The sequence below is a fragment of the Spinacia oleracea genome, chromosome 6 (assembly GCF_020520425.1).
Source record: "Spinacia oleracea cultivar Varoflay chromosome 6, BTI_SOV_V1, whole genome shotgun sequence".
NCBI classification, from domain to species: domain Eukaryota; kingdom Viridiplantae; phylum Streptophyta; class Magnoliopsida; order Caryophyllales; family Amaranthaceae; genus Spinacia; species Spinacia oleracea.
Genome location: NC_079492.1, coordinates 34230610 through 34249607, shown reverse-complemented (window position 1 = coordinate 34249607; position 18998 = coordinate 34230610). Strand labels below are relative to the sequence as shown.

At 36.4% G+C, this 18998-nt stretch overlaps 1 protein-coding gene across 1 annotated transcript; it reads right to left on the bottom strand.

Moving 5' to 3' along the window:
• Positions 1-2148: 2148 nt before the first annotated feature.
• Positions 2149-5445, bottom strand: LOC110800432 (30S ribosomal protein S5, chloroplastic-like). Its single transcript, NM_001426461.1, has 3 exons — positions 4905-5445; positions 4188-4390; positions 2149-2721 (listed from the first exon to the last, which is right to left on the bottom strand). The coding sequence occupies exons 1-3, from the start codon at positions 5376-5378 to the stop codon at positions 2472-2474; spliced, it is 927 nt and encodes a 308-aa protein (NP_001413390.1). The 5' UTR covers positions 5379-5445; the 3' UTR covers positions 2149-2471.
• Between the last annotated feature and the right edge of the window lie 13553 nt (positions 5446-18998).

Genomic DNA, 18998 nt, shown 5'->3' with positions numbered 1-18998 from the left:
ACTAACGGCGCGTAATTAGTAAAGGTATTTTGGGTATTAAGTCATTTGTGAAGAACATTTGGTGAATTTCTGAAAGTCGAGGGCATTCGGTGAATTTTGCCAAAACTCACGGAATTTTCATGAAAAAACCGTTGTTTTATTATTTTTTGACATAGGCTTAATTCGCATAAATAAAACAATGATTTACATGTTACAACTATAAACTACCAGGGTTATTAAAGCCCCTTACAAAACTCACACAAAAAACTAACAACAAGCTCCTAAAAGTCATAAGGGTAGCATGTTCTTCGCTTGTACCCCCTTGATCGCTATAGTGACTTTGTGTACAGCGTCGTGTTACGCATAGTGTGCCAAAGCCAAACTATTACTCCCTCCGTCCCTTAATACTCGCACCGATTTGACCGGTGCGGAGTTTAAGACATTGGAATTGACTTACTAATTTAGTGGGTGTTATTTGAAAGTGGGGTATTTTTTTTAATATAGTTAGTGGGAAATGTGTAAGAGGTGGGGAGTGGTGAGTGAGGGATGTGAATTTTTAAATGATTTTTTGTAGTGAGTATGGATGTGGGTGTGTTAGTAAGTAAGTGTGAGAAATAATATAATATTGATAACGATTTCCATTTATAGAAGCGGTGCAAGTATTAAGGGACGGCCCGAAAAAAAAAGAGGTGCGAGTATTGAGGGACGGAGGGAGTACTACAGTGGTAATCATTGATGCTTAATATGATGGATAAACCAATGTTCATGGATTTTTTTTTTTTTTTTTATCATAATTAAGTGTCAACGTGTCATGAACATGTTGTACAATTTGTTTGTAAAATTTCCAATATACTAACTTTAGTTGATCATGAAAAAGAAAATGCTACAAGTAAATTAAAACACGTAGAAATAAAAAAATTTAGACAATAACATAGCCAAGGACAGTAAAATAAATCAATTCCATACTCAGAAAATGTTACTCCGTAGTAAAAGTTGACAAAGTTTTATCATGAAAAGTTGAAAACCAATAATTCAACTAAAAGTATGTACTTCCTCTTTCCTTTAATACTCGTATCGTTTTTATTGAACACGCTTGTCAATGCACAACTTTGACCACCAACTTGTTTAACTATATATTATAAAAACTTATAAAAATATTAATATTTTGAAAATATATATTAAGTGGAAGATAGCAATGTATTATATACTAACATTTACTTTCATATACTAGAAATAAAATAGGGTCAAAGTGAATTATGTAAATAGTGCAAAAAGTTAAAACGGTGTATTAAGGGATAGAGGGAGTACGTACGCATATACTTGAAGAGTTGAAGTACAATATTTTGACCAAATCATCGTTTTTTAGTAACTAGCGTATCCTATACACCAAGAAAACCCATATATCTTGGTATGAACTATGAAGCTTTGACTAGACTCTTTAAGGAAAAATGGTAGCAGGAACTTTTTTTTTTTTGCATTTTTAGAATGAGCCACAAGGATACTATAAATTACAAACGAAATAGAGAGGTTTGAACCTATGAGCTATAGTACGTATACATGCTCTCGATTTTAACCATTAGGCCAAATCACCTAATTGGTACACTTGTATGAACTAGATTTACGCGGGTTTACCTATTTATTACTTCTTCTGTTCATTTTTAGATGACGCGATTTAAATTTTGACACTATTTGTATAATCTACTTTGACTACCAATTGTGATTTATACTTAAGAAAAAATATAACCATATATGTAAGATATTGTTATAATCCTGGCATTATACTTAAGATCGAGAGAGTACAAGGGTTGCCTGCAGGCATGATCCGGATCCAGTGTGTTGCCATGATATGTGCAACCGATGCTTTGGCCCGTATGGCTTGCTTGGCGTTGTGGTGAATGTGTTCCAAGTAATCTGGTTCATGCTTACATGATCGATTTCCATGCATGTTTGTTTTGATTTTTAAGCTTGTTACCATTTATTATGCTCTGCTGAATTTCTATACTAGAACAGTAGAACCGCCTATCATGTGTAACATCTAGCTATCTCTCATTGTCAACACAGCAGACACGATACTCCAGCAGTCAGTGCCAGTACATGGTACTAGCTCACGATATCACAAATTCTTATTTCAAGGTGTAGAAGGGTTATTCATTAAGAGACTACTTTCTGCTACGGAGTACTTGGGAAATGGGAACCCCTTTTCCAAGATTAGAAATGGTTGTGCATGAACATTCTTCTATCTGCAAAAATTATAATCATCTGCATTCCTTCAAAACAAGCTGCAAACTATGATAACCAAAAAAAATCCGAGGCATCATCTCTGGCTCTCAACAAGTTTAGCTCAAAAATACAAGATGGCGGGCTATATTTGGGAGTTCAGCAAAGTGATCCACCAGATTACTTGAACAACATAATTAATTTACAATTAGATGTAACAACAACAGAATGTGTAAGAAACGAATCATCAATGATGCATACTTTTAGACTGTGCATCACTTCCAGAGTTCCTCCATTGGGATACCACGATCACGGGCCACATCACTAAACTGCCTCATAGTCTGTACTGCCACAATTGTAGCTCTAGCGTTGTTAAGTGCATTGTTACTTCCCAATTGTTTGCCCAATGCATTCTCAACGCCTGCCATCTCCAACACGGTTCTGACTGCACCACCTGCAATAACTCCTGTACCAGGTGCTGCAGGTCGAAGCATCACCCTTGCTGCTCCATAGTCAGCCTCATTTCTGGCAACAAATTCAATGTCTTAAGTACAACGGTGACTAAAACAATTGTTGCAACAAAAAAGTGTCATCATTCAGAACATTTAGTAGAAACCTACGAGGTGCTAATGTCACTCCCCACTGTAAATTCAAAAGCAACCAAGTGGTAACAAAATCAAGTCAGGAATATGTCATACGAGGTGTCAACGTTACTCCCCGCTGTAAATTTCTTCAAGACTCCCCATATCAACCAAGCCCAGAGAAAAGTCAAACCCATTGAGTTTATCATCGGAAAACCACCCAAACAAAAGTAGGTAAACAAATTCCAGAATCTCATGGGCCATTTAGCTACTAATATTCAAATATACAGATATATTGGGACAGGATAAAATGAAGTTTTGAGTCTTTTGACTTCTACAATTCTACTGATCAACAAAAAGTCACTCAGATGCTACGAAGCCCATATCCTAGCTCTTTTGAGGAAGTCCACCCTTGAACCAAACTATCAATGTTGCCAGAATACAAACATTTACTGCAAGGCATTCTCAAATCCCATACATATATTTCATCAAGCATTCCACGAAATAATTTTTCCTAAGCAATCCCCAATTTTAGATTCCCAATCTATGAAGTGCCTATCATCTTGGTGCTCTTTCATTATTGCAACTTAACCAAGTATTCAAAAATGTTTTGACAAGTGAGAAGTTTCACTTAGACTATGGTGTTGAGGTACACTCAACATAAAATACCTGCCTCAACCCTCAAGTACACAGGCCTGCTAATTCCCTGCTATATTTTTGTTCTGTTTGCAATCCAGATGGACTGCACTTCAACTACTCAACATATATGGAGATTTCAGTTGTAATACATCACAGAAAGTGAACTCCACAATTAATAATGTAGATCACTAAAGAATATACATCCTGGGAACCTGAACTATAAGCTGATGAAACCTCAGATTCAGACAAACCAGATATTGTGATCATTCCCTGTCTTCCATCGGAATTGCCTCCCTTGGAATACATTCCATCATTTCCTAATGCCAATTGTATCTAAATTCCCAGCAGGGTATCTTGCACTAGCACCTAATCATTCCTTCACAACTTCACTTCGGCAAATCGTTCACAAGTTCCCCATCCTATATTAAATTACATCTCCCTCAACAAGATTGGTTAGAAGCTCGCTGTCATGTCTAAGATTGCAAGAGAATGCCACTTAGATAAGCTCGAAATTCTACATTACAGGTAAGTATTTTTCATGGAGCTTATCACAACGCTTCAAATATTTCAAAAATGCAATTGACATAAGGAGCAATCAACACAGCACATCGCTTTCATGTCATGCCACGAAAGTGGATTATTCATGATATAGTACTACCACTCCTCATATTAAACCACAAAATCACCAATACCAAATTGGCAAGAAAATAATGGAGAAACTAAAGCCATAAAAACCAAAGCAATATAAGAAGAAAAAGTGAAGTTGAGTACCTGTGAGGGAAAGTCAGATACTTGGTCATGGGAACAGTTATAATGTTTCGACGAGCATCCACGGCTGCCTTCTGGACAGCAGAGACCACCTCCTTGGCTTTACCAACTCCAACCCCAACTTGGCCTTTCTTGTCACCCACAACAACAATTGCTCTGAACCTCATGTGCTTGCCTCCCTTGACCACCTTAGTCACTCTTCTAACCTGCATTGTACAGAAACCATTACTTCAGCAGAAACTTAAAATACTCTAAAGACCAGAAAACCCATTTTACTAATTGTATCCGTCCTTCAAATTCATACACAAAATTCCTAAAATAAGAAAGAATCATCACTTATCATCAACCAAAACCCTTTCAATTTCGATCCACACCCCTAAAATGGACCTAAAACGACAAGGACTCACTTCAAAAAATGTACACTCAACTGGGATTATACCCGATTGTGACTAATTGGAAAAATTAACTACGAATTTAGATTAAACATATAGAATAACAATTATGGAGTACCATGAATATCCCATAACCACCTCCCAGAAAACCAAATTCAATTCATATACAAATCCAGTTACCCATTCAATTAAAGCGACAACAACAACACCCAACTACAATTAACACCAAATCAACATTACCCAAAACAAAATCAAACAAAATTGGTATGAATTTCAGTTCATATAAACTGAAAATTAAATATTTTTTAAAAAAACTGTAAGAATATACCTGAACAACATTCTCCTCAAAACCATCCCGAATTTTCTCTTTCTTGCTTTTCGACCCAAACCCAGTAGCTTTCTTAATCTTGGAATCCATGGCATAAACGTCATTTCCCAGCAAAGACTCACCGCTATAAGCAGCGCCATAGAGCTCCTCATAAGCTAGCGCAATCTCCTCCTCTGACTCAAACGGCGGCTCGTCAACAGCGCGAGGCGGGATATAGCCCTCGGGCTTCTCCGGTGGGTCAAAGGTAATTTCTTCGTCGGGGTTATCCTGTTCGAAGAAGGTGATGTCAATGTCATCCTTTTTGATGCAATAGAGATGAGTTGGGAATGAGCGGGTAGAGGAGAGAGAAAGGAAGAGGGGTTTTGAGGAGGAGGAGAGAGATAGGAGTGTAGTCGTGGTGGGGAAGAGGGGGATGCGACGGTGGAGGGTGGTGAGAGATGTGGCGGAGGGGGTGGTTGTCGCGGTGGTCGCCATTTGAGAGAGAATTTATCTGGGTTTAGCGCTCTAGCTAAGGTATGGGAGGCTTATCCACAAGCCACAACAAATGTTCAATCTGTTCATTCAAAATACTGTATATAAAGTAGAGCTGTCAAAACAGGTCATCGGGTGGGGTTTGGGTCGGGTCATCTCGGGTCTCGGGTCATGATCAGGTCGGGTTGTGTTGGCTGAATATTTCATCCGAGTTGAGTTTGGGTTCGGTCGGGTCGATTTCAGGTCGGGTCATGTCGGGTTTTTCCCTATCCCGGGTTCAGGTCGGGTTCGGGTTCGGGTCGGGTCACATTTCGGTCAGGTTTGATTTCGGGTTCGGGTCTTATCGAGTCTGGTTTAAGTCGGTTTGTAGCAGGTAATTTCGGGTTCGGGTCTTATCGAGTCGGGTTTAAGTCGGTTTGCAACACATTTATTTTCGGGTTCGGGTCTTAGTTTGAATCGGATAATAATCAGATCAAATAGAATTCAGGTCGGATCACTCTCAGGGACGGGTCAAACTCGGGTCTGATAATTAACCTATACATTTTAATTATTTTATATTCTAAAAATTTTTGTTTAACTTATTTTAGAGTTAAATTTTTCAGTATCTAGCAATAAAAATTAAAATAGATTTATCGTTGAAGTTAATATTTGGTCGTGTCATTGATAACTCGGGTAAATCGGGTAGCGGGTTGTCACAGGTCGGGTCAATAGCAGGTTTCATCGAGTAACAATCGGTTTCGGGTTGACATCGGGTCGGGTATCGAATCGGGTTCGGGTCATTGTTCGGTCGGGTCAGTTCGGTTATCGGTCATTTTCGGGTCGGGTGTCGGGTTCGGGTTCGGGTGTTACAACATCGGGTTAAAATCGGTTATCGATTTTTTCGGGTCGGGTACAGGTCGGGTTTCGGGTTACCTGATTTACCGTAAGTTCGGGTCATGATCGGTTACGAATTCGGTCGGTTCAAGTCGGGTTTTCAGGTCGGGTCAGTTTTTTACAGCTCTAATATAAAGTGCGAGTACTAGCAGAAATCTTTTTCATTTTAGTAAGGTAAAAAAAATTGTTCCAAATCCCCTGTTTTTTTTTTTACATTCCTCCGGCTTTTTCCAAAGTGTTATGCTAAACACATAATTTTGAGCCAATATTTTTAATTGTCAATTATTAAAAGTTAGGCAAATATGTCAAATACAACCTAATAAAGTTTTCTATTTGTCAATTACAACCTCAAATTTTTAATTTTGCCTATTACAACCTTAAGCTTGTACATCTATTTTAAATTACAATCCGAAATTATTTTCTGGCAAAAAGCACCGGAAGATGATGTCATAACGTTATTAAAAAAAATTACGAATTACATAATATCTATAAAAAAAATTATTTTTTTCGATTATTTTATTTTTTTGGTTTTAATTATTATTTATCGATTTAATTTTTTTAAAGAAAATATGTAATTATATTTTTTTAATAACATTATGACATCATCTTCCGGTGATTTTTGCTGGAAAATAACTTCAGGTGGTAATTTAAAAATGGATATACGGAGTATAAGTTTAAGGTTGTAATTGGCAAAATTAAAAAATTTGATGTTGTAATTGACAAGTAGAGAACTTTATTAGGTTGTATTTGACAAATTTTCCTAAAAATTATATTGTAAATATACAGGTGATTAATTTTTAATTTTATTTTACAGAACAAGTGATTAATCTAATAACATATTTATATAATAATATTTTCTTTAATATATTAGTAAAACTTTTTTAACATAAGACGACGGATTTATATTATAAGATCAAGGAATTGTTACGAAAGCAACATCTTGAAGAGGTAAAACATACTCCGTACGTGAAATACTCTAACAATCCCTCCCACAAGTAGAAAACATTAACATCCAAAACCCAAAATGAAGCCCAACCATCCAGATCTATACAAAAGATAACCATCCTATACACTATAAACGAGAGCTTCTAAATCACTACTGGGTATATCATAAGAATGGTATACTAGGGACTTGTAGGTAAATTTAAGTGGAGTAAAGGTGGGTGGCCCACCATCATTTACAACTTCAGATATTTCCAACTTCTCTCTCTACAAATTCGGTCCAAATTTTGAAATTCAAAATGTTTTTTGACTTTTCAATTTTTATTTTTTTCCTATTTTTAATTTACTGATTATTAATTTAATGTATTGTAAAAAATTAGGTGGTATTCATTTTTACAGTCTCTCTCCAAAATACGGATCTTTCGTCTTCTTCCCTTCGTGCTCTCCCGCTCAATTGTTCTCCCTCCAAAAACTCCGGCAAGAGCCACCCCAATTCTCAGTCTCGTATTCGACGGTTAGCCACTTCGTGACCGTTTTCCAATTCTTACCGGCCATAAAGGGTGTTTGGCAGGGCGATTATAATTGGTGGTATTTGTTAACTAAGGAACTGCTGAATCAATTTCCAGGTAAAGTTAATTTTTTTCGTTATTAATTGATGTTTAGTTCCTGTTTAGGTAATATTTTTTGTTTTCACAATAATTTGGGGCTGATTTGAATTTTAGTGTTTCACAATTATGTTTCACAATTGTGTTGATGACGAATTGATAGTGATTTTTTTAAAATATGTTGTAATTAATTGAAGTAGCTCTTGTTATGGAAATTTAATTGTATATTTAATTTATTGAAGTAGCTCTTTTTATGGAAATTTAATTATATATGTAATTTATTGAGCAGTAAATATTGGGGTTTATTTGTGGTTGTTTTACGAATTGCATACTGTGATGTTTGTGTATCATGCTCTTGGTTTTCGTTGTTGGATTATTTTCTAAGTTGATTTAAGTAATTTGATAAGCTTTCTTTTAGGTAAAGTTAAACTGATATGCAGGTGCCTGCTTAAATTTTAATTCGTCTGATGGTACATGGTTTTAAAAGTTCGTGTAAGTTTGATTGTCATTTGGTACTTGATCTGGTACCAAATGGAAAACATTATCTATTTGGTACATTTAGGTAAAAGATATTTGATTTGGTATTTACTTTGGTACCAAACCAAATAACAAATTTATTTGGTACTGTTATATCAAATGTATGGTATATTGATTGGAACAATTGTATTTGTAGGATGGTTATCAAAAAGGGACAAACTGGTAGCAGCAAACTAAACCTGATCAAGACGAGCACGGCCCGGTCCGCCCGAAATTTTTGCGGGTTTGGGCATAATTTTCCGGCCCGGTTTCCGGGCCCGGCCCGACCCGACCCGAAAATTTTATTTTTTTGGGCGGGTTTGGGAAAAAATACACTTTTTAGTTATAAATTTGGCCCGGCCCGAAAATGGCCCGAAAGCCCGGTATTTTAGGCCCGAAAATAGCGGGTTTGGGCACAAAATTTTGGCCCGGATTTTGGCCCGGCACGGCCCGGCCCGACATAGCGGGCTGCTTTTTATGCCCAAGCTCGAACCGAACCCGGCCCGGCCCGACATTTGATCAGGTCTACAACAAACCTAGGGTGAGTGTCTGCTCAATTTATGAGTTTATCGTATTTATGGTGTGCTGAAAATTGATAGTATGTATATCGTTATAAGTGTCTTATCAATATGCATTCTATGTTTATGAACAAGATATCTATTTCAATATTCTTTTTAAGGAAAAACGTGTCGAAGTAGCTCAGAATAGTAAGCTGCAGAAGGGCAAAGAACCTGTAGTCGACGAAGAAATGGAAGAAGATGATGAAGAGCGATCGGTGTCTGGGGATGACAGTGAAGAATCTGTATTTGAAGGGGATGCATATGAAGATGTAGAAGATGAAGAATTTGAGGATGAGTTAGATGAGGACGATGAATTCGAGGATGAATTCAGCCAGAGAAAAGTGAAACGTGCGCCAAAGAGAAGGAATTCTGCTAAAAGCAGCAGGGTTATTTCATATGATGAAGTAGAGGAGGAAGAAGATCTAGAAGAAGAAGAAGACGGTGAATATACGGATGGGGATGAAGATGAAGAAGAGGATGTTGTTGTTCGCGTTCAGAAAAGTAGGAAGAATTTGAAGGAGGTCGGGCTGAATGTTTTGAAGAAGAAGACACATTTGCAGATGATGCGGAAGAGGCGTAGAGAGGAGTATGATGATGTTGAAGAGGGAAGGAGACCTGTGAAGAAGACGTTACTTCCTGCGATGAAGCAGGCCGGTAGGAAGTTTGATGAAAAAGGGGTAGCAAAGGAAAGCCCCCTGCTAAACAGAAGGCAATCAAAGGAAATAACAGGAGGATGTTTGTGCGGGTAGGCTATATTTTCTTGAAATGTATTCATGATTTTTATTGTATAATAATGTTTTTTCTACGTAGTTGTCGCTAATGTTTTTATCATATTTAGGTACCAATTCCCCAACATCCTATGTCTAGGGGTGAGTATGCGAAGTCTCATGGCGTGGTAGTGGCTACTCAGCGCGCTAATTTTGGCCGGAAGGTAGTATTGATCCTAGTATTAAAGATAAATTGTTTATTTTGATGATGTTTTGTCAGTTGTCATGTTAAATTTTTTACTTAGATGATTATGTGTAGCAACCAAGCATTATCTGTCGCACGGATGCATTTTCAAAGATAATTTCTGGTTTTGATGAGTCAAGGAGAAGTTGCGTTAGGAAAATGGGGTTCGGGGGGATGTTGGATTTCAAAATATCCAAGCTCCCTAGGCAGTTGTGCTACTGGTTGATGTCACGGTTGGATGGGGGTAACAGTTACCTTGTTGGAGGGGATAGCCATGTGTTGCCGATAACTGTTTCCCATTGGGAATATGTATTTGGATTCCAGAACAGCGGTCTTCCGGTGCCAGTGAAGGAGTCTGATCTTCCTGCAGGCACCGTTACGGCGATGGCCCTCAAGTATGGTTAAAAGAATACATCAACCTCAAAGAGCACAATAATCGTAGCAAAATCTGTAAAGGGTTTGCAAGGGCCGGTTGACAGTGAAGGAAAGATAAAGCCCCTGGCTAATCAGCGTGATTGGGCCGCGTTCATGGAAAATTTCATGATTGTGTTGCTGGGGGCAGATTTTATGTCCTTCTACCGATGGGGGCAACATGTCGACGAAATTGCTAGGTGCAGTTTGCGTGGCGAAGAATGCATCACTATACAATTGGTGTGATTTTTGTCACACATGGTTGTTGGACTACGCAAACGCCTGTCTGCGGAAGATAGACCATCGGGGGTATGCGGCTGGGACTGGCGGTTGTGTGTTGTTTTTGCTGGTGCGTCTATCTTACCGAAATATTTTATGTCTTAAATTATATAAAAGGTTACTACTGTTATTGTTGTGGTTTTAGTATCGTGTCTTATATTACAGTGCAGCCAGCCTTACGTGAATATGGCTTCCTGTGAGATGGGATGAGTTCCCCAGGATCAAAGTCTGGACCCAGGAGGAAGTGGATGAGGCCAAGAATCGTGATAGGAAAGTGAGTGAAGATTATGGAAGGATTCCGGTGGGTAACTGTTTGTTAGTCGGTCGTATTTGACATATTCAATTGTGTATTATCTAATCTGACTGAAATCTATTCCTTTTCTAATCTTTCCAGACTGTTGATGTTGTGTACGGGGATCCTCATCCTCTTTACGACAGGGAGGGGAGACGGTCTCCCGCAGTAGAGGTTGCTGAGATGGTAGCACAAATGACTTCTTCAGAATGGAGACGCACCCTAGTTGAGGAAGTCACAGAGATAGTATGGGAAGTTAAACCTTTTCCACAAGTTTATGTTGATGTTAGTGATTAATAGCCATAAATGTTTAAATAGTTACAAATAGTACTCACCAAGGTCTTTACTAGTACCATGTGAATGTTATTGATGTTGTTTGGTACTCTCAGTAGTGGGATAATTATCAAATATTGGTAGTTTGGTACCGTCTCCACTAGTTTATGTTGGTGTTAGTGATAAATATGAAGGAAATAATGCCCTTGGTCCAAGTATGCATTTAATATTAAGTCTAATAAATGCGGTTCAGTATTAATTAACAAGTTAATAAATTCAGTGAGATCAAGTGAGCTGAATGCCTAGCTAGAGGCCGCTTCAGTTCAAGTGGAATTAATGATATTAATCCACAGCTTACTCTTGACTGAACCCGTAGGGTCATACAAATAGTACGTAAACGGATCAAGTATTTAATGGCATTAAATACTCTATCTATGGACATTCGGAATCGACGGATCTTGGTTGCAGTGGGAGCTAAGATCGTCAAAGGCAAGTAAATGAATACTCCGGAAACGATGATATTGCCGGAAACGGAAATATGGATCGTATCGGAAATATAAATATTATCCAAGTCGTAGATGTTGCCAGAAACGGAAACATGGTACGTATCGGAAAATATTATCGGAAATGGAAATATTGCCGGAATCTGAAATATTGTTAGAATCGGAAATATTATCGGAATCGGAAAGTAATTCCGGAAACGGAAATATTAAATATTTGTTCGAAACGGAAATTAATTCCGGAATTGGAAATGTTAAATATTGTTCGTATCGGAAATGAATTCCGGAATCGAGAATTTAATCGGAAGCGCATCGTACAAATTAGCATCGGACGAGACTTGCTAGACGAAGGCCCAGCACGAAGCCAGGCCCGCGCCCAGCAAGCCAAGCGCCCAACACACACGCCAAAGCCTCGCCAGGCCCAGCGCAAGGCCAGGCCCAGCAAGGCATGGCGCGCGCGCATCGTGGGCTGTGACCAATGCTCATGGGCTGCAAGCTGTGCAGCTCGCGTGGGCTGCGAGGCTTGCGCGGGCTGTGCGGTGCTCGTGCTCGTGTGCGGTTGCGTGCGATACGAAAACTAAAGCTATTGGAATTCGTTCTATGATTAAATCCTAATCCTAGTAGATAGAATTTATTTAATAGAGTCCTAAAGGGATTCTAATTAAACTAATTGGTATTCTAATAGGATTCTAAATCCTTTTCCATGACTCTATAAATATGTGCCTAGGTTCACAAATTTATATACGAATTTTTCAAGTATTCAAAGCTAGGATTTTTAAGCAGAAAAATCAGCCATAACACATGCCCTATTTAGCCGAAAATAAGTAGTACCTTAAGGGCGATTCTAGTTGGTCAATCTTAAGGCGGATCCGGGCGTGCTGTGGACTTTCTACGGAGGGACGACACTTGGAGTCCTAAAGACTTGTTCTTGTTCGGTTCGGGTGCACCTAGGGAGTGCACGCTACGAAGTGTATGCATCCTAGACTAATTATATGATTATGTGCAATTAATATGTATCCTGGCATTAAGGTTTTTCCGAATGATTTATGTTGTTCATGTGTATCATAACCTAACAGTGGTATCACGAGCACGTTATTAATTGCATGATCTATAATTGCTTAAACATGGTTAAATTTTACAAATTTGCAAAGAATTAAAAAGGGGTGATTAATTTTCGTAATTGTTAATTAATTGCAAATTGCGTTTATTTAATTATATGTACGCAGTTTTTCGGCAGTTTATTCGTTACTCAACCAAATCTAGCGATTTTTGTGTCAATTCCGCATGTAAAAGGAATTCTAAAATTTTGACAAAAACTCTATTTTTCGGCCGAATCCAGAATTCCCAAATTCGAAGCCTAACTATGACTTTTCGGAGGTTTTAGTTTTTCGAACGCAAAAGTTTGTAAATTTAAGATGTTAAATTGAATATTTGCGATTCTTGTTGATAAATCTTGAATTTTGATTGACCTACTGTATATGTTTAACAAATTTGAATGCCTAGACTTGTTAATTATACAACCTAATTTGTAATTATGATTAATTTGTTGAAATTCGAATAATTTAGAATTGATTTGATTTTCATAATTAATTAATGATTTAATTAGGTATCAATGATTAAAAACCACCATAAAAATTGTTAATTTATGATAAATTTTAAATTTTTATGACCTAGATTTGAATCCAAGTTAATCGGAAATTAATTGATTAATAGATTTTCGATTTTTTGCCCTAAAATTATGAAATTAATATGATATATTAATTTGTCATTAATTTTGAATTAAAAATTTTAAATTTTTATGAAATACGCTTATTAATGTTGCACGCACAAAGCAATGGAAGCTACGTGTTACCCTTAAGGGGTGTTGTATAGTGCGGGCACGCGACGACGAGCAGAGGAGCTCGTTGCCCGTGCGGTACGAATGCAGCGAGCAACAAGCTAGGCGGCACGCAAGGCTCGAAGCCTAGGCATGCATGCTGGGCGATGGGCGAGGGCAATGGGCAAGAACATGCGACGAGCAAGATGCGTGTGGGAAGCGATGTGCTGCGCCACGAAGCACCTGGCCCGCCGAGAGGTAGGCAGCCACGGCACAGCACAAGGCTGCGCGCAGCGTAGCCAGCATGGCTGCGTGTGTGCGTGGCATATGGTTGTGTGTGCGGTGTGGCTGTGCAAGCCGTGTGCAACGATCAATGGCACGGGGCATAGGGGCCTCGTAGCTCGATGGGGCTTGGGCGCAAGCCCAAGTGCCTCGTCTTGCGACAATTGATACGTTTTGTTTTTAATTTTAGATTTTCTGTTCGAAAATAATTTTAATTAATTTGAAAATTAATAATTTAAATTGTTTTCTCGGATTTTAATTTTGATTATTATAATTATTATAAATTTTAATTTATACTAATTATTTTACTAAAATTAAAACCTTGAATTAATTTAAATTCATTTAATTCAACTGAAAATAGATTAAATAAATGGATTCGATTATAATTTTAAATGAGCTTTAAATTTTAATTAAACTTGTATGTTTCCGGTTAGACTAGAAATACAATTTTATGTTTAAAATTAGTAAAACATATAAAGTTATTGGTTTAAGTGGGAGCCTTTAGTCATAAACTCTTGATTAGGTCTACAATCCTTTAAGGTTAAAACAACTTGATTAGAATTAATAAGGACTGAATAATTGGTAGATTATTGGTGCCCTTGATTAATTGCTGCAAATATTTATGTGATGCATAACAATGTGTTTTTACTAACCAGCTATGTGGGCCATTCATGATAATGAATGGGTGAATGGTATATATTGTATATGTACTGTTTTGCAGGTTATTGAAAGTGACTAGTATGGCCCAAATAGGATAGAAAATATGGTCTGCGTACCATTAATTTAAATGTAATTGGTCTAATGCACCAAAGTTTGTTTTTATATTACGATTATGGTATGCGTACCATCAAATAGTTGTAATTAGTTTAATTATAGCTTATCCTATTTGAAGAAAATGGCGCCTCCCATGGTGAAATTCAAGACGGAGTTTCCAATCCATTTTTCAAGACGGACTTTGAAGTTGAAGCTTCAAGATGAAGTCGGGCCATACTAGATCACATTTATCTTATGCATGCTTTAAGTTATTTATTGTTTTAAATATGTCTTAATTATGCAAGAGATTATGGCTTGATTATGTTGCATGATTAAGGATTTTAGTTCACTTAAAACCTAACCAACATAGTAAGAGCCTTAAGTTCCAAACTTAAAAAATTGAGTTAAAAGGTGCCATGCCAAAATAACACTTACTTGGATAACCTTTACATCAATCTAGTAATAGTTTTACGCTCAGCGATTTGTTACTTATTGATCCTAAAGGGGTAAGGTACACAAATAATTGTGAGTACATGTTAGTTTTGGTGAAACTCAACGATATAAGTAAGGAGTCCTTTTATGTCGTGGAAAAATTGATAGGTTTACCTAATAAGTTCTTAGACGTACCTATTAACCAAGAGTAGTTTCTAGACTATTAGCAAAAGGCTTTTGCTTACCTAAAAGATTTTAGAATTGAGTCTAAATACATAATGTGCTTAATTCTTCAATGGTTTTAGGGTCTTGGAATCATTTTATTCACACCTGCCGGAACAATAAATTCGAATAAAATGCCAATAACTTGTTCAAATTGCATGATTGCTTTAATTTTCGAGTTATTACTCATGATAAATGTTTAGACTTTGCATGCTTCAATGTATGTTTTAATTATTGTTTATAATTAAATATCTTGCACTGCAGTAAATCCTTTTAGAAAGGTAACAGTAAATATCCTCGATTGGTAATGAATCCAAGAACGATTCACGGAAATGAGAGAAAATGAGCAATTTAAATATACGTTTCTTTTAGCGACTTTTATGGTTGTTTTCGAGTATCAAAGTCGAATGGCAAACCGATTGGTGCTTGTGAATTCAAAATACAATGTAGTTTTGAGATCATAAAGCATTGAGTTTAAACGCTCAGCTTTACCAATGGTTAACAACCTAACATCTTTGTCCATTTAATTCTCGAATGAGTCTAGTCCCTAGACATTCGAATAGATCGATGCTTAGAGAACTTTAGAAGCTTCTGGTAAGATCATCTAGTTGAAGCAAATATTCAACATAAATAAAATGGTAAGAACTTTGCCGGAGTGACATTGGACATGTCTAACAAAGTATAAAAGTCAACACTAAAGAAGATAATTCTTAAGATTATAAGAAAGGGTACAAGAAATAGGAAAACAAGGAACAAATGAAAGGAATTTACAATTCCGTTTCTACCTATAAGTTTATGTTTAAAGAGAAGTGACCTAGCAATCAAACTTCCTTGGTATCATATACCGCTTGAGGTTCTTACTTCGGTAATAACTCAAACAATGGAAGCTAGGCTACACTAATGACCTACAAGTGGGAAATGAAGCATGGCAATGCTACATTAGTTGTAGGGTCATCTGGTTTGTTTAAAGTCCTTTCAAAGGCTGGAACTTAATGGCTATTTTGTTCCATAATCAGCATACCTAAATTTCTGCTTCAAACACAAAAAGACTCACATTCAAGAAAAACAAAAACAATGTTTGTTGTTTATTTGAATGAAATGGTCATTTACGGGTTGAGTCAATATGCTTGATTAAAACAAATAACTCTTTAACAATAAAAACTTTACTAGGTTCAAATCAACCCCTTGATTTGAGTTCCACTAATCTTTGGCATTGTTGCTTAGACCATATCAACAAGTTAACATTAAAAAGCTCTATTTTAATGGAATTTTGAAAGTTGATTGATTTCTAGATCAATTCAAGACGAAAAGTCTTACTTGTTGAAAGTAACAAAGGATATGAACTATTGTTAGAACGCCTAGACAATAGAATTCAAAGCAAAGAAAGATTTTATGACCTTATTATTTCACATAGATTTGAGTGAATATAGGTTTATTTACTCAAAGTGATATAAGTTTGAATCTGTTTGGCTAGTTCAAAGATTCAGAAGTATAAAATCCACTTGGTAAGAAATCATAAAGATCTAGGATAGATCATGTTAATGATTACTTAAGACCAAATATGATCATCAATGATTGTGTATTCACGATCTAGATCCATAAGATATGACATATCTAAGTTGGAATGATCGAAGTCAATTAGTACTTGATTCGATCAATGATTAATCATAAAGACTTTTCCTATAATTTCTTAAACAAATGCTCAAGCTACCACCAAACTAAACCAAATTCGTCAAAGCTATTGAAAAGTAATTTCAGAATATCTTTTCAATAATTATATATCTAAAGAGTTGCTAAACTCAGTGGGAGCTTAGTGTTTGTTATTCAACAAACTAAGGCCCAAGTATAGATATATGTTTCATTGTGATTTATTCAAATGAGACACAAGGGTATTGTTTCTACCACGAATTTTTGAGAACATAATGTTTGTTTGCTCGAAATAATGTCCTTTTGGAGATTCGTTTCCAAAATGTCATGTGGGAGAAAATAGACCTCGAAAGTCTTCGAGGCGAACAACAAACATAAACGGACATTCCGGAGGCTTTTCGAAGTTCTTCAGAAAATCCGAACACTTATTCTTAAGGACTTTAGAAGTGGCTTTAAAGAATAGACATCTCTTAGAAGACTTTACAAGTGCTTCAAGGAGAACAGAATATTCAAAGGACTTTCAAGTGGCTATTGATATTCTATTTGTTTGATGTTCTATACATAAGTAGGCATAGAGTTCAAGTCACTGGAACTATGATATTCTTCTATTGGATAGTGAAGAAACATGGAGTTCAGGTCACTGAAACTATGCGATTCTTCTATTAGATAGCGAAGAAACCTACAACTTGCAGTCAAACTATTATCATGTAGATTAATGAGTTTGTGACTTGTAAGAAAGCTATGACGAAACCCAGGTTCCCTAAAATGGTTAGAGGCCATATATAGACTCAATGTTTTAGATGGTTAAAAGCCATAAAACATAACCAATGTTTTGATGACAAAATTGAAATTTTGTTGATTTGCAAGAATGATTTACTTCTATTGGTTGCAAATTGGTTTTATGGATAAAAACTATCAAACATGGAATTGTGTTCACCCACAAAGCTAGATTAGCTGCCAAAAATTATAAGCAAATTCACGGCGTGAATTGTGTTGAAACCTCATGCATAATCGTAATGCTCAAGTCTATAATTCAAGCAATGATTGCATATTGGTACATATGGCAATTGGATGACAAAACGTATTCCTCAATCAAATGTTGGAAGAAACTATGTACATGGCATGTCATTGGATTTGTGGATCCAAATAAATACTTGAAAAGAAAAGCTAGCTTATGAAATCTAAGTACAGATTTAAGCAAGCAATTGAGAATTGGAAATGTATTTTAGTGAAGCTAATAAGTATTTTAGTTTCATAAAATGTACATAATTCTTATAGATATATAAGAAGTTTAGTGGGAGTACATAAAACTTAATTGGTCCTATGTGTATCACACACATATCTCTCTATTGTGAAATAACATTCAAATGCTAATGACTTAGATTTGAAATTCTTCATCAATGATGGACCAAGGCGAAACTTAGTACATACTGGGTATTAAGATCAATTTACAAAGATCTTATAATATTGTTTTGGATTAAGTAATGACATTTACTAAATCAAACACGAAAGACTCCATTGGAGACATTCGGTCCCATATGAATAAATCTAAGTAATGAATGTTTGAACTATGTATAAGAATTTACTAAGTTAAACATCAAAGGATCGAAATGAGATTCTTAACCTATATTATATGTCAAAGAATTTAGCTGGAATTAGTATCTACTGAAACTAGATGAGCTAAAGTTACATGAATAGAATTCAATTGGGAATTATTCTGCAAAAGAATTTACCATGTATGATATAATATGAGGATCGCCAAAAACGTATCGTATGGCTTTAGGCATGACGAACATATACCAATCTCTATTGATATAAGTGAAGATCAACTAGATTGAGATCAAGAATACTTATGGTACTTGAAAAAGTACATAGGAATAGTTCTTGATACAAGGAAATAAAGATATGCTAAATATTGATGCTACACGCATAAAACTGGAAAAGGATCAAGCAAGATCCCTTTGGAGTTAACCATTGACAAGGACGAGCTAAAGAGCATCGTGTTTTGAAATGGCAACATGGATTGTAGACCATGAGTTGTTGCGTGGGAAATTAAATATTAATTTCTATGTTCTAAGATACAGCTGGAAAGTCTTCCACATATCTGTGAACTGCTTGGATAAGTAAATCCAAACAAAGCATCACTAGCAACCTAAACAGTTGAAGTAAAATGTACTTATTGCCTAAGAAGCAATAAAACAGAGTTGTTTATATTAATGAGTTCTTCATTGAACTTGGGAAGATCACATGTCTATTGACTTAATGGTTC

What these genes read in the sequence shown, in the direction of transcription:
- LOC110800432 (NM_001426461.1), bottom strand. Translation starts at nt 5,378, where the DNA reads ATGGCGACCACCGCGACAACCACCCCCTCCGCCACATCTCTCACCACC. An exon ending in TTGAGGAGAATGTTGTTCAG is followed by an intron (nt 4,391 to 4,904) that starts GTATATTCTTAC and finishes TGTACAATGCAG; the next exon opens with GTTAGAAGAGTGACTAAGGT. An exon ending in TATCTGACTTTCCCTCACAG is followed by an intron (nt 2,722 to 4,187) that starts GTACTCAACTTC and finishes ATTTGTTGCCAG; the next exon opens with AAATGAGGCTGACTATGGAG.